This window comes from Pseudophryne corroboree, chromosome 4 (assembly GCF_028390025.1).
Source record: "Pseudophryne corroboree isolate aPseCor3 chromosome 4, aPseCor3.hap2, whole genome shotgun sequence".
NCBI lineage: Eukaryota > Metazoa > Chordata > Amphibia > Anura > Myobatrachidae > Pseudophryne > Pseudophryne corroboree.
Window position 1 is genome coordinate 563,345,368 of NC_086447.1, and position 17,409 is coordinate 563,362,776.

General features: G+C 44.4%; 1 protein-coding gene across 7 annotated transcripts in view; it reads right to left on the minus strand.

Annotated features, from left to right (window-relative positions):
• NHSL1 (NHS like 1) overlaps positions 1-17,409 on the minus strand; it is a 349,242-nt gene that overhangs the window by 42,091 nt on the left and 289,742 nt on the right. For all 7 annotated transcript variants that reach the window (XM_063917429.1, XM_063917432.1, XM_063917430.1 and 4 more), the window contains exon 2: positions 13,425-13,577. In XM_063917429.1, the coding sequence (XP_063773499.1) occupies positions 13,425-13,577 (153 nt within the window). The remainder of the gene's footprint in view (positions 1-13,424; positions 13,578-17,409) is intronic.

Consider the following 17,409-nt stretch of genomic DNA (forward strand, 5'->3'; position numbering starts at 1 on the left):
CGAGGCTTTTTTATTTTCTGTGAAAAAAGCCTCCTCAACCCGATCAGGTGTGGTATCATTAATATCTAACACATCTCTGAAAGCCTCTATCAACAGTTGAACCCCCTTTGCAAGCGATGCAGACCCCGATAACACATCCCCATCACCATCTGTAGTGTCAGTATCGGTATCCGTGTCGTCTTGTGTTATCTGCACAAACGCACGTTTGTGGGGGTATATAGCGCGGTGTCCTGAGGTACCAGACAAGGGCCATACAGCCATAGAGGTCTGCAATACCTGGTTTGCAGATTCATTACTAGCAACCCTGTCAGAAATCTGAGAAATCCAAGTTTTGATAGAGGAAAACTACTCTAGTTCCCTTGCAGGAATCTGTGCTAAACCAGTGCTAACCTGATTACATGGAATGGGATCATCCTGGGAGGATAAATCCTCTGCAGCATATGACACAGTGTCCCTGGACATAGCTAAAGGAGACCACCAAACACTCCACACACACACAGGTGGGGGCAGACAGAGTTTCCCCCCCAAGATTGGCAAGAGAGAGACAGAGATTGGAGCCAACCCACATCAGCGCTTTATCACAAGGAGAAACCCCTTATCTGCGCTGACTTGTGCTCCTTAATAGGACACACAGTCAATATATCAGCCTCCCCTCCCTTCTACAACCCCCTGGTACCGTTATACAGTAAGCTGGAGCTGCTGTGGAGGGACCAGAATCTTCCTTCAGCTACTGCATGCAGGAAAATGGCGCTGGAACGCTGCAGGGTCCGCTCTGAGGAGAATCTCCGCCCCCTTCATGGCGCTGTCTTCCCACTCATCTGAAGTTTAAACTGGCCTGAAGAGTTGTGCTGGCTGAGATCCCTGGACCCCGACAGGCTAGCTGACCAGTGTGAGGGGTAAGCGCTGGTCCAGGGCGCCCCTCACAGCGCTGCACAGTGTGCCTCTGGTACCGTCCAGGAGCGCCCATCCCCTGTTGCCGCCATCTTCACACCGGCCCCCCGCTTGCTAGGGGGGTAGGTGACTAACTCACCACTTGCTTCAGCTCTGTAAGGGGTCGGTGGCATGCTGCTGGGGCGAGCGGTTCCCCTGTGGCGGAGACCGATCAGACCCCTCTGGAGCTCAATGTCCAGTCAGCGGAGTCAGTGGCTCAGACCCCGCAGGGCGGACACTGCTCCCCTGCAGCCCACGCTGCAGGGAGGCTGTTGCCAGCAGCCTCCCTGTAAAATAATAAACTCTAACTAAACTTCTTTTAGGAAAGCTCAGGAGAGCTCCCCTAGCTGTGACCGGCTCCTCCGGGCACATTTTCTAAACTGAGTCTAGTAGGAGGAGCATAGAGGGAGGAGCCAGCCCACACTCTCAAACTCTTAAAGTGCCAATGGCTCCTGGTGGACCCGTCTATACCCCATTGTAGTAATGTGGACCCCAGCATCCTATAGGACGTAAGAAATATATACTTAAAATTAACAGATGTATAGTCACTTATAAAATATGCACGTTTATTATAAATTACACATATCTGCAATCATGTACAGCAGATGTCTTTAAATATCTGACTCAGCAGATACACAGCTCAAGTGAATGACAGCGGCATCTGGCGTTTTATACAAGGACAGTCAGTACAAAGTGACTTAGCTGTAGCTGAATAATGCAGTATAACAGTCCCAGCAATGACATTAGTAGAGATAATTGAACATAACAAATCACATTCTATTTCTTCGATTTTACCATCAAAAGTATTGTAAACTACAGTAATAAAGTGCTTTAGGGATATTTATTGCTCTAATATTACTTTAATGTGACTTGAGTCTTAGTCACATAATGTTGGATAATTATTCTATATAGTACAGTAATAGTACTTCAAATAATAAAAACAGATATATTAGTATAATATACTGTACCTATACAATAACTGAGAAATTGTCTCAACCCATCTGGTAATGGCACTTACCTCTGATTTCCAGATACCCTAAGACGTGAACAATCTTGACTTTCCTCATTTCTCAAATAAATAGGCAATCAAGGTGACAAACTGACCGGTACAATGGTGGATGAATTACCAGGATTAGATTTTCCCTGATTTAATGGCACCTACTGGCTTCAGTCCCCAGTAGACACCAATATAATAACTAGCTACTAGTGCCTCAGAAGGTGTTGCAGGCAGAAATCTTTCTTCCAGCTGGCACGGTAAAAGTAAAAGATAAGTATAAAATGATAACGTACCGTCATGTAGCAAAACAGCAATACCTGCTATTATCCCTAATATCCCTTATATCATTAGGCAATAATGAACCTCTAACACGTCCATTTGCGTCAGTGTACACTACTGGTTTTATGTTGCTTTATCTGCGGGATTCAGCGTAACGAGACGCACTAGTAAAGTAGTCCTTACTATACAGTATTTCAGTATTGTATTTTGCGGGAGACCACACGCATGCGCAGTGGTGATTGTAAAAAGCGACATCTGGTGGATGATCGCAGGTATTACACGTAAAGGTAACGCCAAACGTCAAATGTCTGTCTCCGTGCGATTAGGTACACCTCTCTGTGACTAGGCGTGCCTCCCTATGCCCCAGTATGCTGCGTATGCTCGATCGGGACAAACGCCTCAGCCACTCAAGATAAAGGTGGCTACATCTGTATATCAATTTTAATAACAGGATTCCACTTATTCCAATTACCACTATACAAGGCATGAAAGATTTGTGTTTTTGCAGACCAGATTTCTGTTCCTCACAGAAAACATACTTATTAATGCACTCAGTTGCTACTAAACAAAGCTCTTTAAAGCAGAATCTGATTTGAATGCAATGGATGCTTATTATAATTTTTATTTTGAATCTAAATAACATTTGCAGCTAACAGTTTTATGACAGGCTGCATGTACTGCTAATATACTTGGCTGCTAAGGGCATAACATGCTGAGTGTATTCTTATTATTTGTGTCCAAGTAGAATACCTCCAGCAAGCTACCAACAAAGGGGGAATTCAATAAAAGGAGAGATGTTTGGCCAATTGTTTTAATGCGGCTAAAGTACCGACGCCAATTCAGTCCAGTTTCTCAAACACATGGCCTGGCGAGGGTGCCTAGCCAGTTTATGCAGCCCGATGGGGGTGCAGTAATTATATAGAGATGGGCTTCCTTTATTGTGTGGACTCCTCCATAGTTGCAAGAAGAAATTACCATCAACTACTGACTCTGGCCTATGACCAGTGGAACCACAATTACCAGCAAGCTGTACTGCATCTGCTAATTATCTTATATGAATACCATGAATGCTTAGCTATAGGTATGACCAGTGGAACCACAATTACCAGCAAGCTGTACTGCATCTGCTAATTATCTTATATGAATACCATGAATGCTTAGCTATAGGTATGACCAGTGGAACCACAATTACCAGCAAGCTGTACTGCATCTGCTAATTATCTTATATGAATACCATGAATGCTTAGCTATAGGTATGACCATTGGAAACACAATTACCAGCAAGCTGTACTGCATCTGCTAATTATCTTATATGAATACCATGAATGCTTAGCTATAGGAAACTATACATTCACTTTCTGCAAAAACACCTGCTATGCAACTTTGACTCGGACCCTGCAAATACCTGGAAAACAAATGTTTCACTGAGAAGCATTGTAAAGAAGTAACACTGACTTACGGTTTGCTAACACTGTGTAATTTTCCATCTAACAGCAGCAAAATATTTGATTTACTGTTAACCTGTATGCAATAACCATATATTACATACTTGCAAATCGTACTTGTTTCTGCAAATTTCACTGCTCTCTCATTCAGCCACCACTCTTCCTCCTATTGTCATTTTACTACCACTATTTACCCCATCCAAACTATGGCCAGGCTGGCAACCCCCATTAATCCGTGTCTTCCTAATCCTTTATTCTGTCCCCTGGTACCACCTCTATCCCTCTCGCCCAGTCTCCTAAATCTCATACTCTCTCCTCTCCTCTGTCTACCATCCTCCCCTCTGCCTCCCTTCCCCTCTTCTTCTGTTTTCCCATTGCAATTTACATCTGCCCCTTCACACCATTTCTACCCCACCACTTAACCCTGCTCTCTCCCTCCTCTGCCTGTCACCTCACCTCTCCTTCACCAGTGTCATACTACACTCCCTCCCTGCCTCACTCCTGCAGTCTCCTTTCCTAGCCAAGGCCCCAGCTCCATCATTACACCCTCTTTATCCCTTCCTTCCACATCAATCTTACCTCAATGCTACAGCAATCCTGATAATCTCATTCACATCTCTCCCACAAACTCCTACCCCCTATCCTGTGCGCCCTGGAATGCCAGATCTGTTTGCAACAAACTGGCTCCCACTCATGACCTTTTAATTTCCAACTCCCTGCACCTCCTGGCCATTACAGAAACCTGGATTACTCCTTTTGACACCACTTCTCCTGCTGCCCTCTCTGTTGGGGGCCTCACATTCTCACACACACCCCGACCCGGGGGTCGCCATGGGGGTGGTGTTGGGATCCTTTTACCCTCAAGCTACACATTCCAACTTATACCTCCAGAACCATCCCTTACATTCTCTACATTTGAGGTCCATGCAATATGCCTCTACCAACCTACTAATCTTCGAGTTGCTGTCATTTACCGTCCACCTGGAATTTCCTCCAAATTCCTCGACAACTTTGCTTCCTGGCTACCTCACTTCCTCTCTCCTGACATTCCCTCCATTATTCTAGGTGATTTCAACATCCCTATCGATAACCCCACAAAATAACCTGCCTCTAAACTCCTTAACCTCACCTCTTCACTTGGTCTCTCCCAGTGGACCACCTCACCCTCCCATGTAAACGGGAGCTCACTGGATCTGGTTTTCACTCACCGCTGTGATATTTCTGATTTCTCCAATTCCCCTTTTCCCCTCTCTGACCACCACCTGCTCTCTTTCAACTTATCTATCTCTGCTTCCCCATCTCTCCCTCCTAAGGCTACCATCACTAAGCGTAACATTGAGGCTATTGACGCCTCTTCCCTATCCTCTCTGTTTGACTCGCTTCTCTCTCCTCTTCTATCTCTCACATGCCCTGAAGAAGCCACAACCCTATACAATGCATCTCTTACTTCTGCCCTTGACTATGTAGCTCCGCCAACCACTATTCACCCTCGCAGATCAACACCTCAACCCTGGCACACCAAATGCACTAGATATCTTCAAAAATGCTCACGTACTGCCGAGCGACAGTGGAGGAAATCTCGCTCTAAAGCACACTTCCGCCATTTCAAATTTATGCTCTCATCCTTCAGTACTGCCCTTTCCCTCGCTAAACAATCATACTTCAAAATCCTCATCTCTACTCAGTCTTTCAACCCCCGGCGCCTCTTTGCCACTGTTAACTCCCTTCTCTGCCCACCACCACCTCCTCTCCCTTCCTCATTGTCTGCGCTTGACTTTGCCACTTATTTCACATCCGAGATTGACTCCAGTCAGGACATCACATCCCACCAGACCAGCAACCAGCCACCACCTTTCCCTTGCCACCCCTCCCCTTCCCTCTTACCAACTCTGACATCTTTCTCCCATGTATCTGGTGAGGGAGTCATGGCCCTTATCCGTTCCTCCACCCTCCCCCCCCCCCACAACCTCCCCACTTGACCCTATCCCCTCCCACCTCCTCCGCTACCTCTCTCCTTCTGCCTGTTCCAATCTTGCTCACCTTCTCAATCTCTCCCTCTCATCAGGCACTGTCCCCTCTGCCTTCAAGCATGCTCTTGTCTTCCCTATTCTTAAAAAACCTACCCTTGATCCAAACACTCTCTCCAACTATCAACCCATCTCTCTCCTCCCTTTTGCCTCCAAACTTCTTGAGCGTATTGTCTATGATCGCCTCACTGCCTTTCTTTCCTCTCACTCACTGCTTGACCCATTCCAGTCTGGTTTCCGTTCTCTCCACTCCACTGAAACTGCCCTCACAAAAGTATGCAATGATCTCCATGCAGCCAAAGCTAAGGGCCACTACTCTCTGCTTATTCTTCTTGACCCCTCTGCTGCTTTTGACACTGTGGATCACCCTCTCCTTCTGCAAATCCTTCACTCTCTTGGTCTGCATGATACTGCCCTCTCCTGGCTGTCCTCCTACCTCTCTGATCGTTCCTTCTCTGTATACTCTCATGATGCTACATCCCCCCACTTCCACTAACTGTTGGGTGTCCCCCAAGGCTCTGTTCTTGGTCCTCTCCTTTTCTCACTCTATACGTCCTCTTTAGGTTAACTCATTAGTTCTTTTAACTTCCAATACCACCTCTATGCTGATGACACTCAAATCTACCTCTCTTCCCCTGACCTCTCCCCCGCTCTCCTCACTCGTACCTCCAACTGTCTTTCCGCTATCTCTTCCTGGATGTCCCAGCGCTTTCTTAAACTCAACATGTCTAAGACTGAGCTGATCATCTTCCCACCCTCCCGCACAACCTCACCTCCCACAATCTCATTATCCATTGATGGCACGACTATCTCCTCTAGCTCCCAGGTACGCTGTCTTGGCGTAATCCTTGACTCCTCCCTCTCATTCAAACCACACATTCAGCACCTCTCACAAACCTGTCATTTTCATCTCAAAAACATTTCCAGAATCAGACCTTTTCTCACCCATGATGCCACTAAGATCATTATTCACTCACTGATTATTTCCAGACTGGACTACTGTAATCTCCTCCTAACTGGCCTCCCTGACAATTACCTCGCTCCACTCCAATCTATCCTCAATGCTGCTGCCCGGCTCATCTTCCTCATCAAACGCACTATGTCCACCTCCCCTCTTCTACAAGCCATTCACTGGCTTCCCTTCCCTTTCAGAATCCAATTCAAACTTCTCACACTCGCTTACAAAGCCCTTACCCACTCCTCTCCCATTTACATCTCTGACCTTATCTCCCTTTACTTTCCCACCCGTCCTCTTCGCTCTGCTAATGCACGCCGACTCAGGTCCTGTCTTCTGATTACTACCTCCCACTCCTATCTCCAAGATTTTTCACGTGCTGCTCCCTTTCTCTGGAATTCTTTACCTCTCCCCCTCAGACTCTCCACCTCTCTACAAAACTTCAAACGGGCTCTTAAGACCCACTTCTTTACCAAACCCGGCCAAATCTCATCCTAACCCTCTGTTCCACGCTCTCTATGTACCCCATCTGTGTCACCCCTGTCTGTCCACCCCTCCCCTTAGAATGTAAGCTCTCACGAGTAGGGCCCTCTTCCCTCATGTTCTTATCCTTTTCTTACTTTAATAATCCTCAACTGACCAAATCCCGCAGTTTTGTGGCCACCTTGGACCTTATCTCTGTCATAGACTAGTGTAGTTATGCTTAGTTACCCTGTACTTGTCCTATATTGTTTTCAACTGTAAGTCACTGTCTTCCTGTTTTGATTATGTGTATATGTACTCTGTAAGTGGGCGCTGCGGAACCCTTGTGGCGCCATATAAATAAAGGATAATAATAATAATAATTCAGGGGTTGACCGTGGGTCTGCAATTTGCTAATTCAGGGCAATGTACCCAGGAAGGAACTGACTAGTGCCTAACTGACCATCATTTCCTGGGGGCCCTTTCTTTGGGTCTGATTCAGAGGTGGACACAGTATCGGTTTGCACAGGTGAGTGATTTTTCTTTGCTATTGCGCATGCGCAAAAAGTTTAGGAAACCCTTACCGTGCATGTGCGAGCCCTTGAACGCAATTTTGTACACATTTGCATACAACATTGATATGTCATGAGACTGTGCAGGTTGTTCAGGTTTGTTAGCAAGCCAAAAAAAGCACACTAATGGGCAAAACCATGTGCACTGCGGGGGGGGGGGGGGGTGTTTGAACACACTCCACCCACATCTAACTCTCTCTGCACGTTATATCTCCCACTCCCCGCCCCCCTACCTGCAGTGCACATGGTTTTGCCCATTAGTGTGCTGTTTTTGGTTTATTAACAAACCTGAATAAGGTCCTGTGTCTGTGTTCCATGGGCGATTCAGGGTGGGGACCTGAAGAGATCACAAAAAGGGACTGCCATGGGAGTGTATCAGCATGCAGCTGTATCTCATTCGCAACACCGCAGCCACAGTGGTCGAATCTGGAGAAAGTTACAAAGGAGGCACTGCGCCAGGCAGGGGCTGCTCGAGGAGGCAATGTTGCTACCAATGGTTCTTCAATGGTGGAGAGATGGAATCCACCAGCGCAATTGAGCATTGCTCAGATATGCAAATTGAGTGACACAGTGTTTGACATTTACAAATCTGAGAACCTGGAGCCGTGCATGATTTGCATCCACTTCTGAATCAGGATCTTTGTGTTATTGTGACCACAAAGGTATCTTGGTTCTACACAGCCAAACTGGCACAAGTTGCAATAAGCACTGATTTTTGCTACAGGAAACGAGGAGTCCTATTATTCCAGTGTAGTTCCTGGGTTCCATGTAGATCAGTTAAAATGAGTCAGTTAAGTCAGAACCTGTAAGAGTTGGTAAATACATTCTGTAATTGGGCAGGTTAAATTATACACTACACAGACCTGAAATAGTAGGTTTATGTAAAATAAATCACATTACAGGAGAGGATATCATGTCTGGGCAAGAACTGTAACTTTTTATATGAGTGTAAACAAGCAAAGAAAACCTTTACAATGACTCATTAACCCATCCGTTTATGGCATAAAAGGTAGGCTATACCCATGCGTAGACATTTAGTGCCTGCACTGATGTAACAAAGCCAACATGAGATTGATGCATTATCCTTTATTGTGAAAACACAATCTCTTAAAATAAAGGCAGTTCGAAAGCAGTATGACATGTTGTGTTATTGTACAAACAAGAAACGTTTCACATGGGTGAAGAATAAGAAGCCTTTGGTTTAATGTTTGCATCTGTAGATGCAATGTGCTTGGGAAGTCCATCCTTCTGCTCAATGTTTGTAGTCTCATGGTATTTTAGCCACAATTGAGTTTTAAAACTCCTCTTTGTCCCTTTTAAGGTGCAACTATATTAATACTTTGTTTAGTTATGCAGGGAGCATTGAAACAAAAAATAGCTAAAGAAAAAAAAAAGGGATCCGGTCGTTAGCTCAACTGCACTTAGGTCGACATGGTCTATAGGTCAACATGGGAAAAGGTCGACATGAGTTTTTCACATTTTTTTCCTATTTTTTTAAAACTTTTTCGAGGGGATACGGTGCACTAATTGGGGTTCCCGGTCACTTTTACGACGAAAACAACACCAATCTTTTTTTTCTTCAAAAAAAATCATGTTGCCCTTTTTCCATGTCGACCTAATGACCGCGTCGACCTATTTCAGGCGTCGAACTAGTCACTGTCGACCAATATTGGTCGACCTAATGACTGTCGACCTAATTACTGTCGACCCTATGATCCACACCCAAAAAAATGATGGCAGCACTTTTCACGCTCCTACCTGCATACATAATTAGCAGAAACAGTCCAACATGAGGCTTAAGTCTCTCGCCCTGATTGGGGCAGCTTTTTGCCAGTAAGAGAAGGAACGCTGGCAGGTGTGTCCAGTTCACTGCTGCTCTGCCATGAATGGGTAGCTAGGAATGTATGCTCCAATTCACTCTTGCATGTCTGCCAAAAAGCGAAAGGAGACCTGGGGTATATTCAACTGACGTCGAAAGCTGCCATCTGTCGAAAAGACGGCAGTTTTCGACTTTTTTTAGGTCGGAAGGGGTTCCAACCTATTCAATATATTCGATAAGTCGAGGAATTTGACTTGTCGAAAAGCACGTGGATCGGCGGAATAGCTGCCGATCCACGTGCTTGTGTCGAAAACGGGGCCAAAACCGTCAGGATTTGGCCCCCTTTTCGACCATCTCAGTCTGACATAAAAAAACGTCGGACTAAGATGTGGGACCCAGAGCAGGAGAGGGGGGGGAGCCGCAGGGAGACATCCACAGTCATACAGGGGAGATCAGTGCTACAGCACAGCGCTGCAGGAGGATGTCTCACAGCTGCGCCGCTCACGGCAGCGTGCACCCGGATCCAGCAAGTGAGGTCACGCTTGCTGGAGCCGGGTGGACACTGCCGTGAGATTGAGCGGCTGTGTGACATCCTCCTGCAGCGCTACTGTTGCACTGATCTCCTCCGTCTGCCCGCGGCTGCCCCCGCTGGTCTCCCCGCGGCTCCCCCCCCCCTCTCCTCCTCTGGGTCCCTCATCTCAATTCGACTTTTTAAAAGTCGAATTGAGATGAGATTTGAATAGGGGTTGTCAGATCCATTCCGACAAATGCATGTCGGAATGGATCCGACCCTAATTGAATATACCCCCTAGACCATGACAACGCCATCAGGCAGGTTACAGGGGGTGCCTTACAAATAAAAGGGGCCTGGGCTGTCAAGGGGGCACAGTGCTGATAATCCCAACTAACACTTTGCCAAGAGTTTTCTCCTTCACTCCCCACTTGGTGATCAAATGTACCATCGGTTTGTTTCTAATGCAGAAGCCATACTGGCTCAGTATAGTGTTGATCTCCACAACAATGTATGTCACTTGTACAACTCGGTAACAGACACACTTTAAGGTGGAAAGTATCTGTTGCATATAAGTAGGACTCCAGGTTTGTTCATTTTGCCGAGAGTTGCTAAATAAAGTATTGGTCGCATCAATGCCTGGTGAATAAAATCTAACGTGATCAAGACTTTATTTAGAAACTGTCCCTCAGCACAAAAAAAGAATCCTGAAACACTACTTGTCAATACTTTACTGGTACAGTTGCAAATTCTGCATACTGGATGCTACTCACAGTCTCATTTCTATATGTGTCTGTGTCAGTATATATGTCTGTGTCCCCTACATGCTTGTGATATGGAAGCGGTTAGAGACATAGGGGGTAATTCTGAGTTGATCGCAGAGGCAAGTTTGTTTGCAATTGGGCAAAACCATGTGCACTGCAGGGGGGGGGGGGGGGGGGGGCAGATGTAACATGTGCAGAGAGAGTTAGATGTGTGCGGATTATTTTGTTTCTGTGCAGGGTAAATACTGGCTGCTTTATTTTTACACTGCAATTTAGATTTCAGTTTGAACACACCACACCCAAATCTAACTCTCTCTGCACATGTTATATCTGCCCCCCTGCAGTGCACATGGTTTTGCCCAACTGCTAAAAAATTTCCTGCTGCGATCAACTTGGAATTACCCCCATAGAGAGTTAGGGAGGCATTTGTAATGGTTTCTACAATTTCCGACAGCAGCACTGCTTTTAGGTAAACATTTAAAGTGCGGCTTTTACTATGTTTCCACATTTGTCTTTAGAACTCAAAATAACATTCCTATTCACATAGACCAATACCTCCTGAATAACTGGATGCACCAAATGAGACTTGGGAAAATGCATATATTAATCAACATGACTTAACAGAGGGTAGTCTGGGGCATGTCGCATAATAAAAGATTCATGACTGCTACCCTTTCATGGTTGTACCTCAGCAGTAAAGAACTGCCACCTTCAACCCTACTCTGACTGCCAGGCGTCTGCAAAAACTAATTTAACACAAAAGAAAGTCAGAGTTGATGAATGAACGTGGAGCATATAATCGGTCTCTGAACTTACTGTTCGCTTAGCTCTGGCTCAACGCTAGCAGGTCTTACTGGAGAATCGCCAAACTTTCCTATCACTGCTGTAATCTTTTTCACCACACATCTGTTCTATACAATCACTATAGGTTATTCTACATTTATAGCCTCTCACACATGCAGTTAACATCCCCTCTCCAGTGGGATTAAGCTTCCATTCCTAGACCCTTCAACAACCTATATCGCATATGCAGCCAACTAAGCATCATCAAGAGTCACTGTGGTGTGTACCTTAATATGGAGGCATTCATAATCCCTTTTTTCAACATAATCACTTCCATGAAATTGAATACTCCCTAGCCGGCAAACAGCGCCTAACAATGTGATGGGTCACACTTACAGACATTCGTCTGTTTTAGCTAAAGTAGCCATATGTGTTTCTCGGGTCACATTTCACGGATCAGACCAGATTTTCTAAAGTCGCTATATGTTCCCATGGTGACAGCTCTCTCACATTTGGCAAAATACAGGGCATCTGTGACAAACCTGACAGTGACCCCTCCACCTCAGAGAGACTCCCTCTTATAGTTCAGCCCTCCAATACAACGGAAGATTAGTGGTAAGACAGTATAAGCTCTTAATCAGGCTTAGTATCCACAGTGCTGAGACAAATCATACAAATCTACACAGTAGTTACATGTTCACTATAATCATTGACAACTACACGTGTCTTGAAGAAATTAAGGACTTGACCTGAAGGACTTAAATACATTTATCACAAGCAATATACATAGTACACTGTCAATGAAAATATCTACCCTAGAAGCCATAATACTATTTTTAAATAGCATTAATTTATTACTTGGTTCTGAGACAGTTCAACTAAATACAAGGGCAATAACAGCTAGAACATGTGACATTATCAGTCATGCATACACTGCATACTGTTCACGGAGTTACTCCATGTTACTCTGCATATACTGCCGCCCAAGGCACACTGCCATTTTATGCTGCATCTCCTGCTGCCCAAGGAACAACTCCATGTTACGCTGCATATACTGCCGCCCAAGGCACACTGCCATTTTATGCTGCATCTCCTGCTGCCCAAGGAACAACTCCATGTTACTCTGCATATACTGCCGCCTAAGGCACACTGCCATTTTATGCTGCATCTCCTGCTGCCCAAGGGGCAACTCCATGTTACTCTGCATATACTGCCGCCCAAGGCACACTGCCATTTTATGCTGCATCTCCTGCTGCCCAAGGGGCAACTCCATGTTACTCTGCATATACTGCCGTCCAAGGTACACTGCCATTTTTTGCTGCACCTCCTGCTGCCAAAAGTACAAGCCCATTTTATGCTGCATCTCCTGCTGCCAAAAGTACAATCCCATTGTATGCTGCATATCCTACTGTCCAGTGTGCAATACAATTTTACGCTGCAATTTCCTCCATGTAGTCACATGGTTTGTTCACATGGATATCAAAGCACAAACAAAGATAAACAGGACGTTGTGGGTATCACGACGGATGGGATCCCTGTTGGTCACACCTGTCAGAATGCTGACATCTGAATCCCGACAGCCGGAATCCAGAACGTAAGTATACCAGGGAGAGTTAGGGTTAGCCTGCGGTTGGAGGGTTAGAGTGAGGCTGTGTGGGGGTGGGAGGTTAGTTTACTTTCTGACACCTGTCGGGATTTTGGCAGTCGTGATGATGCTGTCGATATTCTGACTACCGACATCCTCATTGCTGGTAAACCGTACCCAACCCTGATATGCTATCTTGAAACTTAACAGCAAGTAAAGCTACTATCACATAGTTTTGTTTCAAGTAAGATGCCGAAACAAGTGACAAATGGATAGCTAACCGAGAGATGCTTACCTCGCAACACAGTTTTTAGGTTCACCTTGGCTTGTCTGTGAAGATCTTCTACACAAGGAGGTCTGGATGATGGGAGGAACACATTCTCTTGCTGGTGCCAAGCTGCAGTGTAATGGACCGTCCACTTACTCTCATCATCTAGATTGGAAACCGCTAGAAGGAGAAAAAAATTGCTTTGATTAGTTATTTAAGTGCATTCAATATGTGAATGTGAATTTTCCTGAAGAGAACAATACAGGCATATGAACCTATATTATATAGGAAGACGTTTTTAAATATAGACCTTATGTAGCATATGCAAGTAGCATAACTAGAGATGTGTAATAAAATTAGTAGTGAATTACGGCACAGATCATACAGCATAACTCTTTAGATTAGGCATAAGATAGATCTATCTATCTCTCTATAGTATACACATTATATATAAAGGAAGACACTGCTCGTAGTTACGGTCATACAGGCTGCATGATACTGACACATTTTCACAAACGTGGTCTGTTTACATGGTACTATTTAGTATTGTGCAGGAGGAAACTGATAAGAGAGGGAGCAGCTTGTACTATGTTCATGACCTGGCTAGGAATACTGGCTATTTAATTGTATTAAATATGTTGCCTGATAAATCTGATTTTGACATTAATGGGCCAGGTAAGTAAGAGATGGGTACGTCACATATATTACATAACAATTTAATCTTTCAATACAAACACTTTGTCGTACTTGCCAAGACACATATGGGCCATGACTCTGAGTTGGAAGCGGACGTGTTTGCATCTTTTGCTAATGCCAGGGACATTTTCTCTAGACTGCGACGCCTACTTGCAGCGTCTTGAGCTGGTGCATTTCCATCTCAGAGCATCTTTAGAAGTCCAATCGGTCCCACCATTGAAACGTGCACCTGCAGTTTCTATCCCTGTGTATGGCCTCCTATGTGAGCGGTTCAGCATCTTTGGATGCAGCCACTCTCTTGTCACCCCCCAGGTAAGCCCAATTAATTCCACAGACCCTGTGGCCAATTTTGTTCTGCATCTCTAAGTGGTGACAATCGGGACACATACGCGGACTTATAACATAGGCAAACTCTGAGCCAGACCTCTGATGTGTGAACTGGCATAGGTAGTCACTTGCTATATATAATACAATAATGCACAAGAAATAGCCAAAGTACCTTAAAAGCTGATGAACTAGTTAACCAGAAAGAAACTGGTTAATTAATACTATTACACACTAAAACCAAGATTAGTGGGATTAAGTTATGGAAGCGAGCCAGCATCCACTTGCCTCTACTTCTAGTACCCATTTTACATGACAAATACAACTCTATTTCTACTCAACAGATAACTGCCATAGAATGTACATTTTTAATTAGTTCACAACAGTCATTTTACTGAAAGAACGTTAGAATTGAAATGCAGGATTTTGATACAAAATATATTTTGATAGTGTAGCTTCCCTTCCAGTTCAGCTAAAGAAAAAAAGATCCATTATGATCATAAATGATAAAAAAATACATATATATTTTACACTGACTGGAGCGGTCATGCACTGTAGGATGTAAATTACACATTTCATGCAGCTCAGAAGAGTATTATGTGTGCTATAAACTGAATTACTTTTGAAGACCAGTTATATCATTTGCTACAAAGTATCTATTGGAACTGAAAGACAAGTGATACTAAACAAGGAGGAAACTATCTTCCTGAGGACAGTGTCTCTCATAAAACCGCACGCACTCCTAGAGCCTATGTCACAGTGTAATATCCTGTGTTCCATGCTTTGTACTGTTGCCATGGATATGAACAAGCATGAAATGCAGCCACACCATCCCCAGAGGCAGGTGTCAGGTGGAGACTGCAAGGCAACAGCACTAAGTGCTAATGCACATGAGAAAATCATACGTAATGGTGAGATAAATGTCTAGCCATTCACAAAGCACAAGTCATATATATATATATATATATATATATATATATATATATATCTATCGCAAGGAAGTACAGTTTTGAGCCGAATTTAATAACAGAGTTACTATTCATTAAGGATTTGGCTGGTTGTATAGAGGAAGTCATTTATTTTGAGGAAAAAAGAATATCAAACGGAAGATATTTTATTGGCTTATCTTGTAAACAGACTGTGGTAAAAAAACAAAAAAACAAACAAACAGCAACTATACAATTCAATAGCAAAGAATCAATTAGTAAAACCATAGTGGACCCATCACTGCCATAACTCCGCTTACTAAAGATAAGGGAGGACTGACAAGAGCTTCTGACCTGTAGCAAGACACCTGTTTGTAAGAGTTTGTAAGGGTTCAGTATAACATACACAAAGGTTTGGTGCATAGAATTTTCTTTTAGTTTTAAGTGATATTTTGATGCCTGGTTATTTGTGTCATTATTTTTGTATAGTTATATAATACTTTTGTACAGACATGATGAGTTTGTACAATCACTGATTCCAAAGCAATAAAAAGAGCATTAGAACTTGTATTTTTTTTTTTGTAAGTAAAGTTTATTAACGGGCAGTACACACGGGGAGAGATGTGTGCTGAGCGATCTGTCACAGACCGCTCAGCACACATCTCTCCCCCGCTCAGAGAGAGAAAATGAGCGGTGAAATGAGCGACCTGCTAGATTGTGCCTGCATGCAGGCCAATCTAGCACCATCGATAGCGACACGTGGGGCCGCACATCGCTATTGCTGTATGAGATACACACGAGAGATCCGTGCTTAAAATCTAAGCAATCTGACTAGATTGCTTAGATCCATGTGTACCCCCCTTTAGATTGTGAAACATATCTGTACTTTTAAAAATGTAGCTATCTGTATTTAGTGTCAACATACATGTTTAGTGAACTTATCCAACTGATATTGGGTCTAATTCAGCAGTAAATAGTTCTCTAATGGGCAAAACCATGTGCACTGCATGGGGGGGAAGATATAACATCTGCAGAGAGAGTTAGATTTGGGTGGGGTGTGTTCAAACTGAAATCTAAATTGCATTGCAAAAATAAAGCAGCCAGCATTTACTCTGCACAGAAACAAAATAACTCACTCAAATGTAACTCTCTCTGTACATTTTATATCTGCCCCCCATCCTGCAGTGCACATTCATTTTGCCCATTAGAAAACAATTTTGCTGCTCCGATCAGGCCTGAATTAGGGCCATTGTGCTAAATTCTAACAGTGCATTCTCCAATATTGTGTATGTCCAGCAGGGGCCATGCGCACATTAACCCCTTTCAGTGGTGGGTTTTCAATTTAAAAACACACCCTGGATGGCTAAACTCCATAATGGAGTATGCTGATTCCCGGGCACCATGCACGCTGCACAGCTGTCCCCAGGGAGTCAGGAGGTAGTATGCACGGAAATCTTCCAGGGTAGCCAGCACTGTCGGCGCTGGTTAGCCCAGAAAATTTCCATGCATACCACCGAAGGGGTTATGAGCCGATAACCATTTTAGAGAACACTTTTAATAAAAAAATGAACACCGGTCTTAATTGAAATCCTGTTTTTTGGGGGGTTTTTTGCACCGGTTAGTTTTCACTAATTTACATGACTCTTAATGGGAGGTTATGGTATAAAGATAAGGATGTTCATATTGTCCATTGTGTGCATCATTAATAACGCAATCAGCTCATCCCAGTGCCTAAAGGCCAGTACTCATTGGCCGATGTGAGAGAGATGTGTGCTGAGCGAACCACTCAGCACACATCTCGCCCGCCGCTCAGCACAGCGCGATGTGTGCTGAGCGTGCGGGGGGAGACAGGGGGGGGGGGGGCACTCCCTTCACCCAGCTAGCAGCAGCGATAGCGATGCGCGGGGCTGCGTATCGCTATCGCTGTAGGGGGTACACACGGAGCGATCATGCTTAAAATCTAAGCAATCTAGTCAGATTGCTTAGATTTTAAGCAGCGATCGCTCTGTGAGTACCCCCCTTTAGATACTGCATCTACTGACACCACCCTTTGAGCTAACAATACC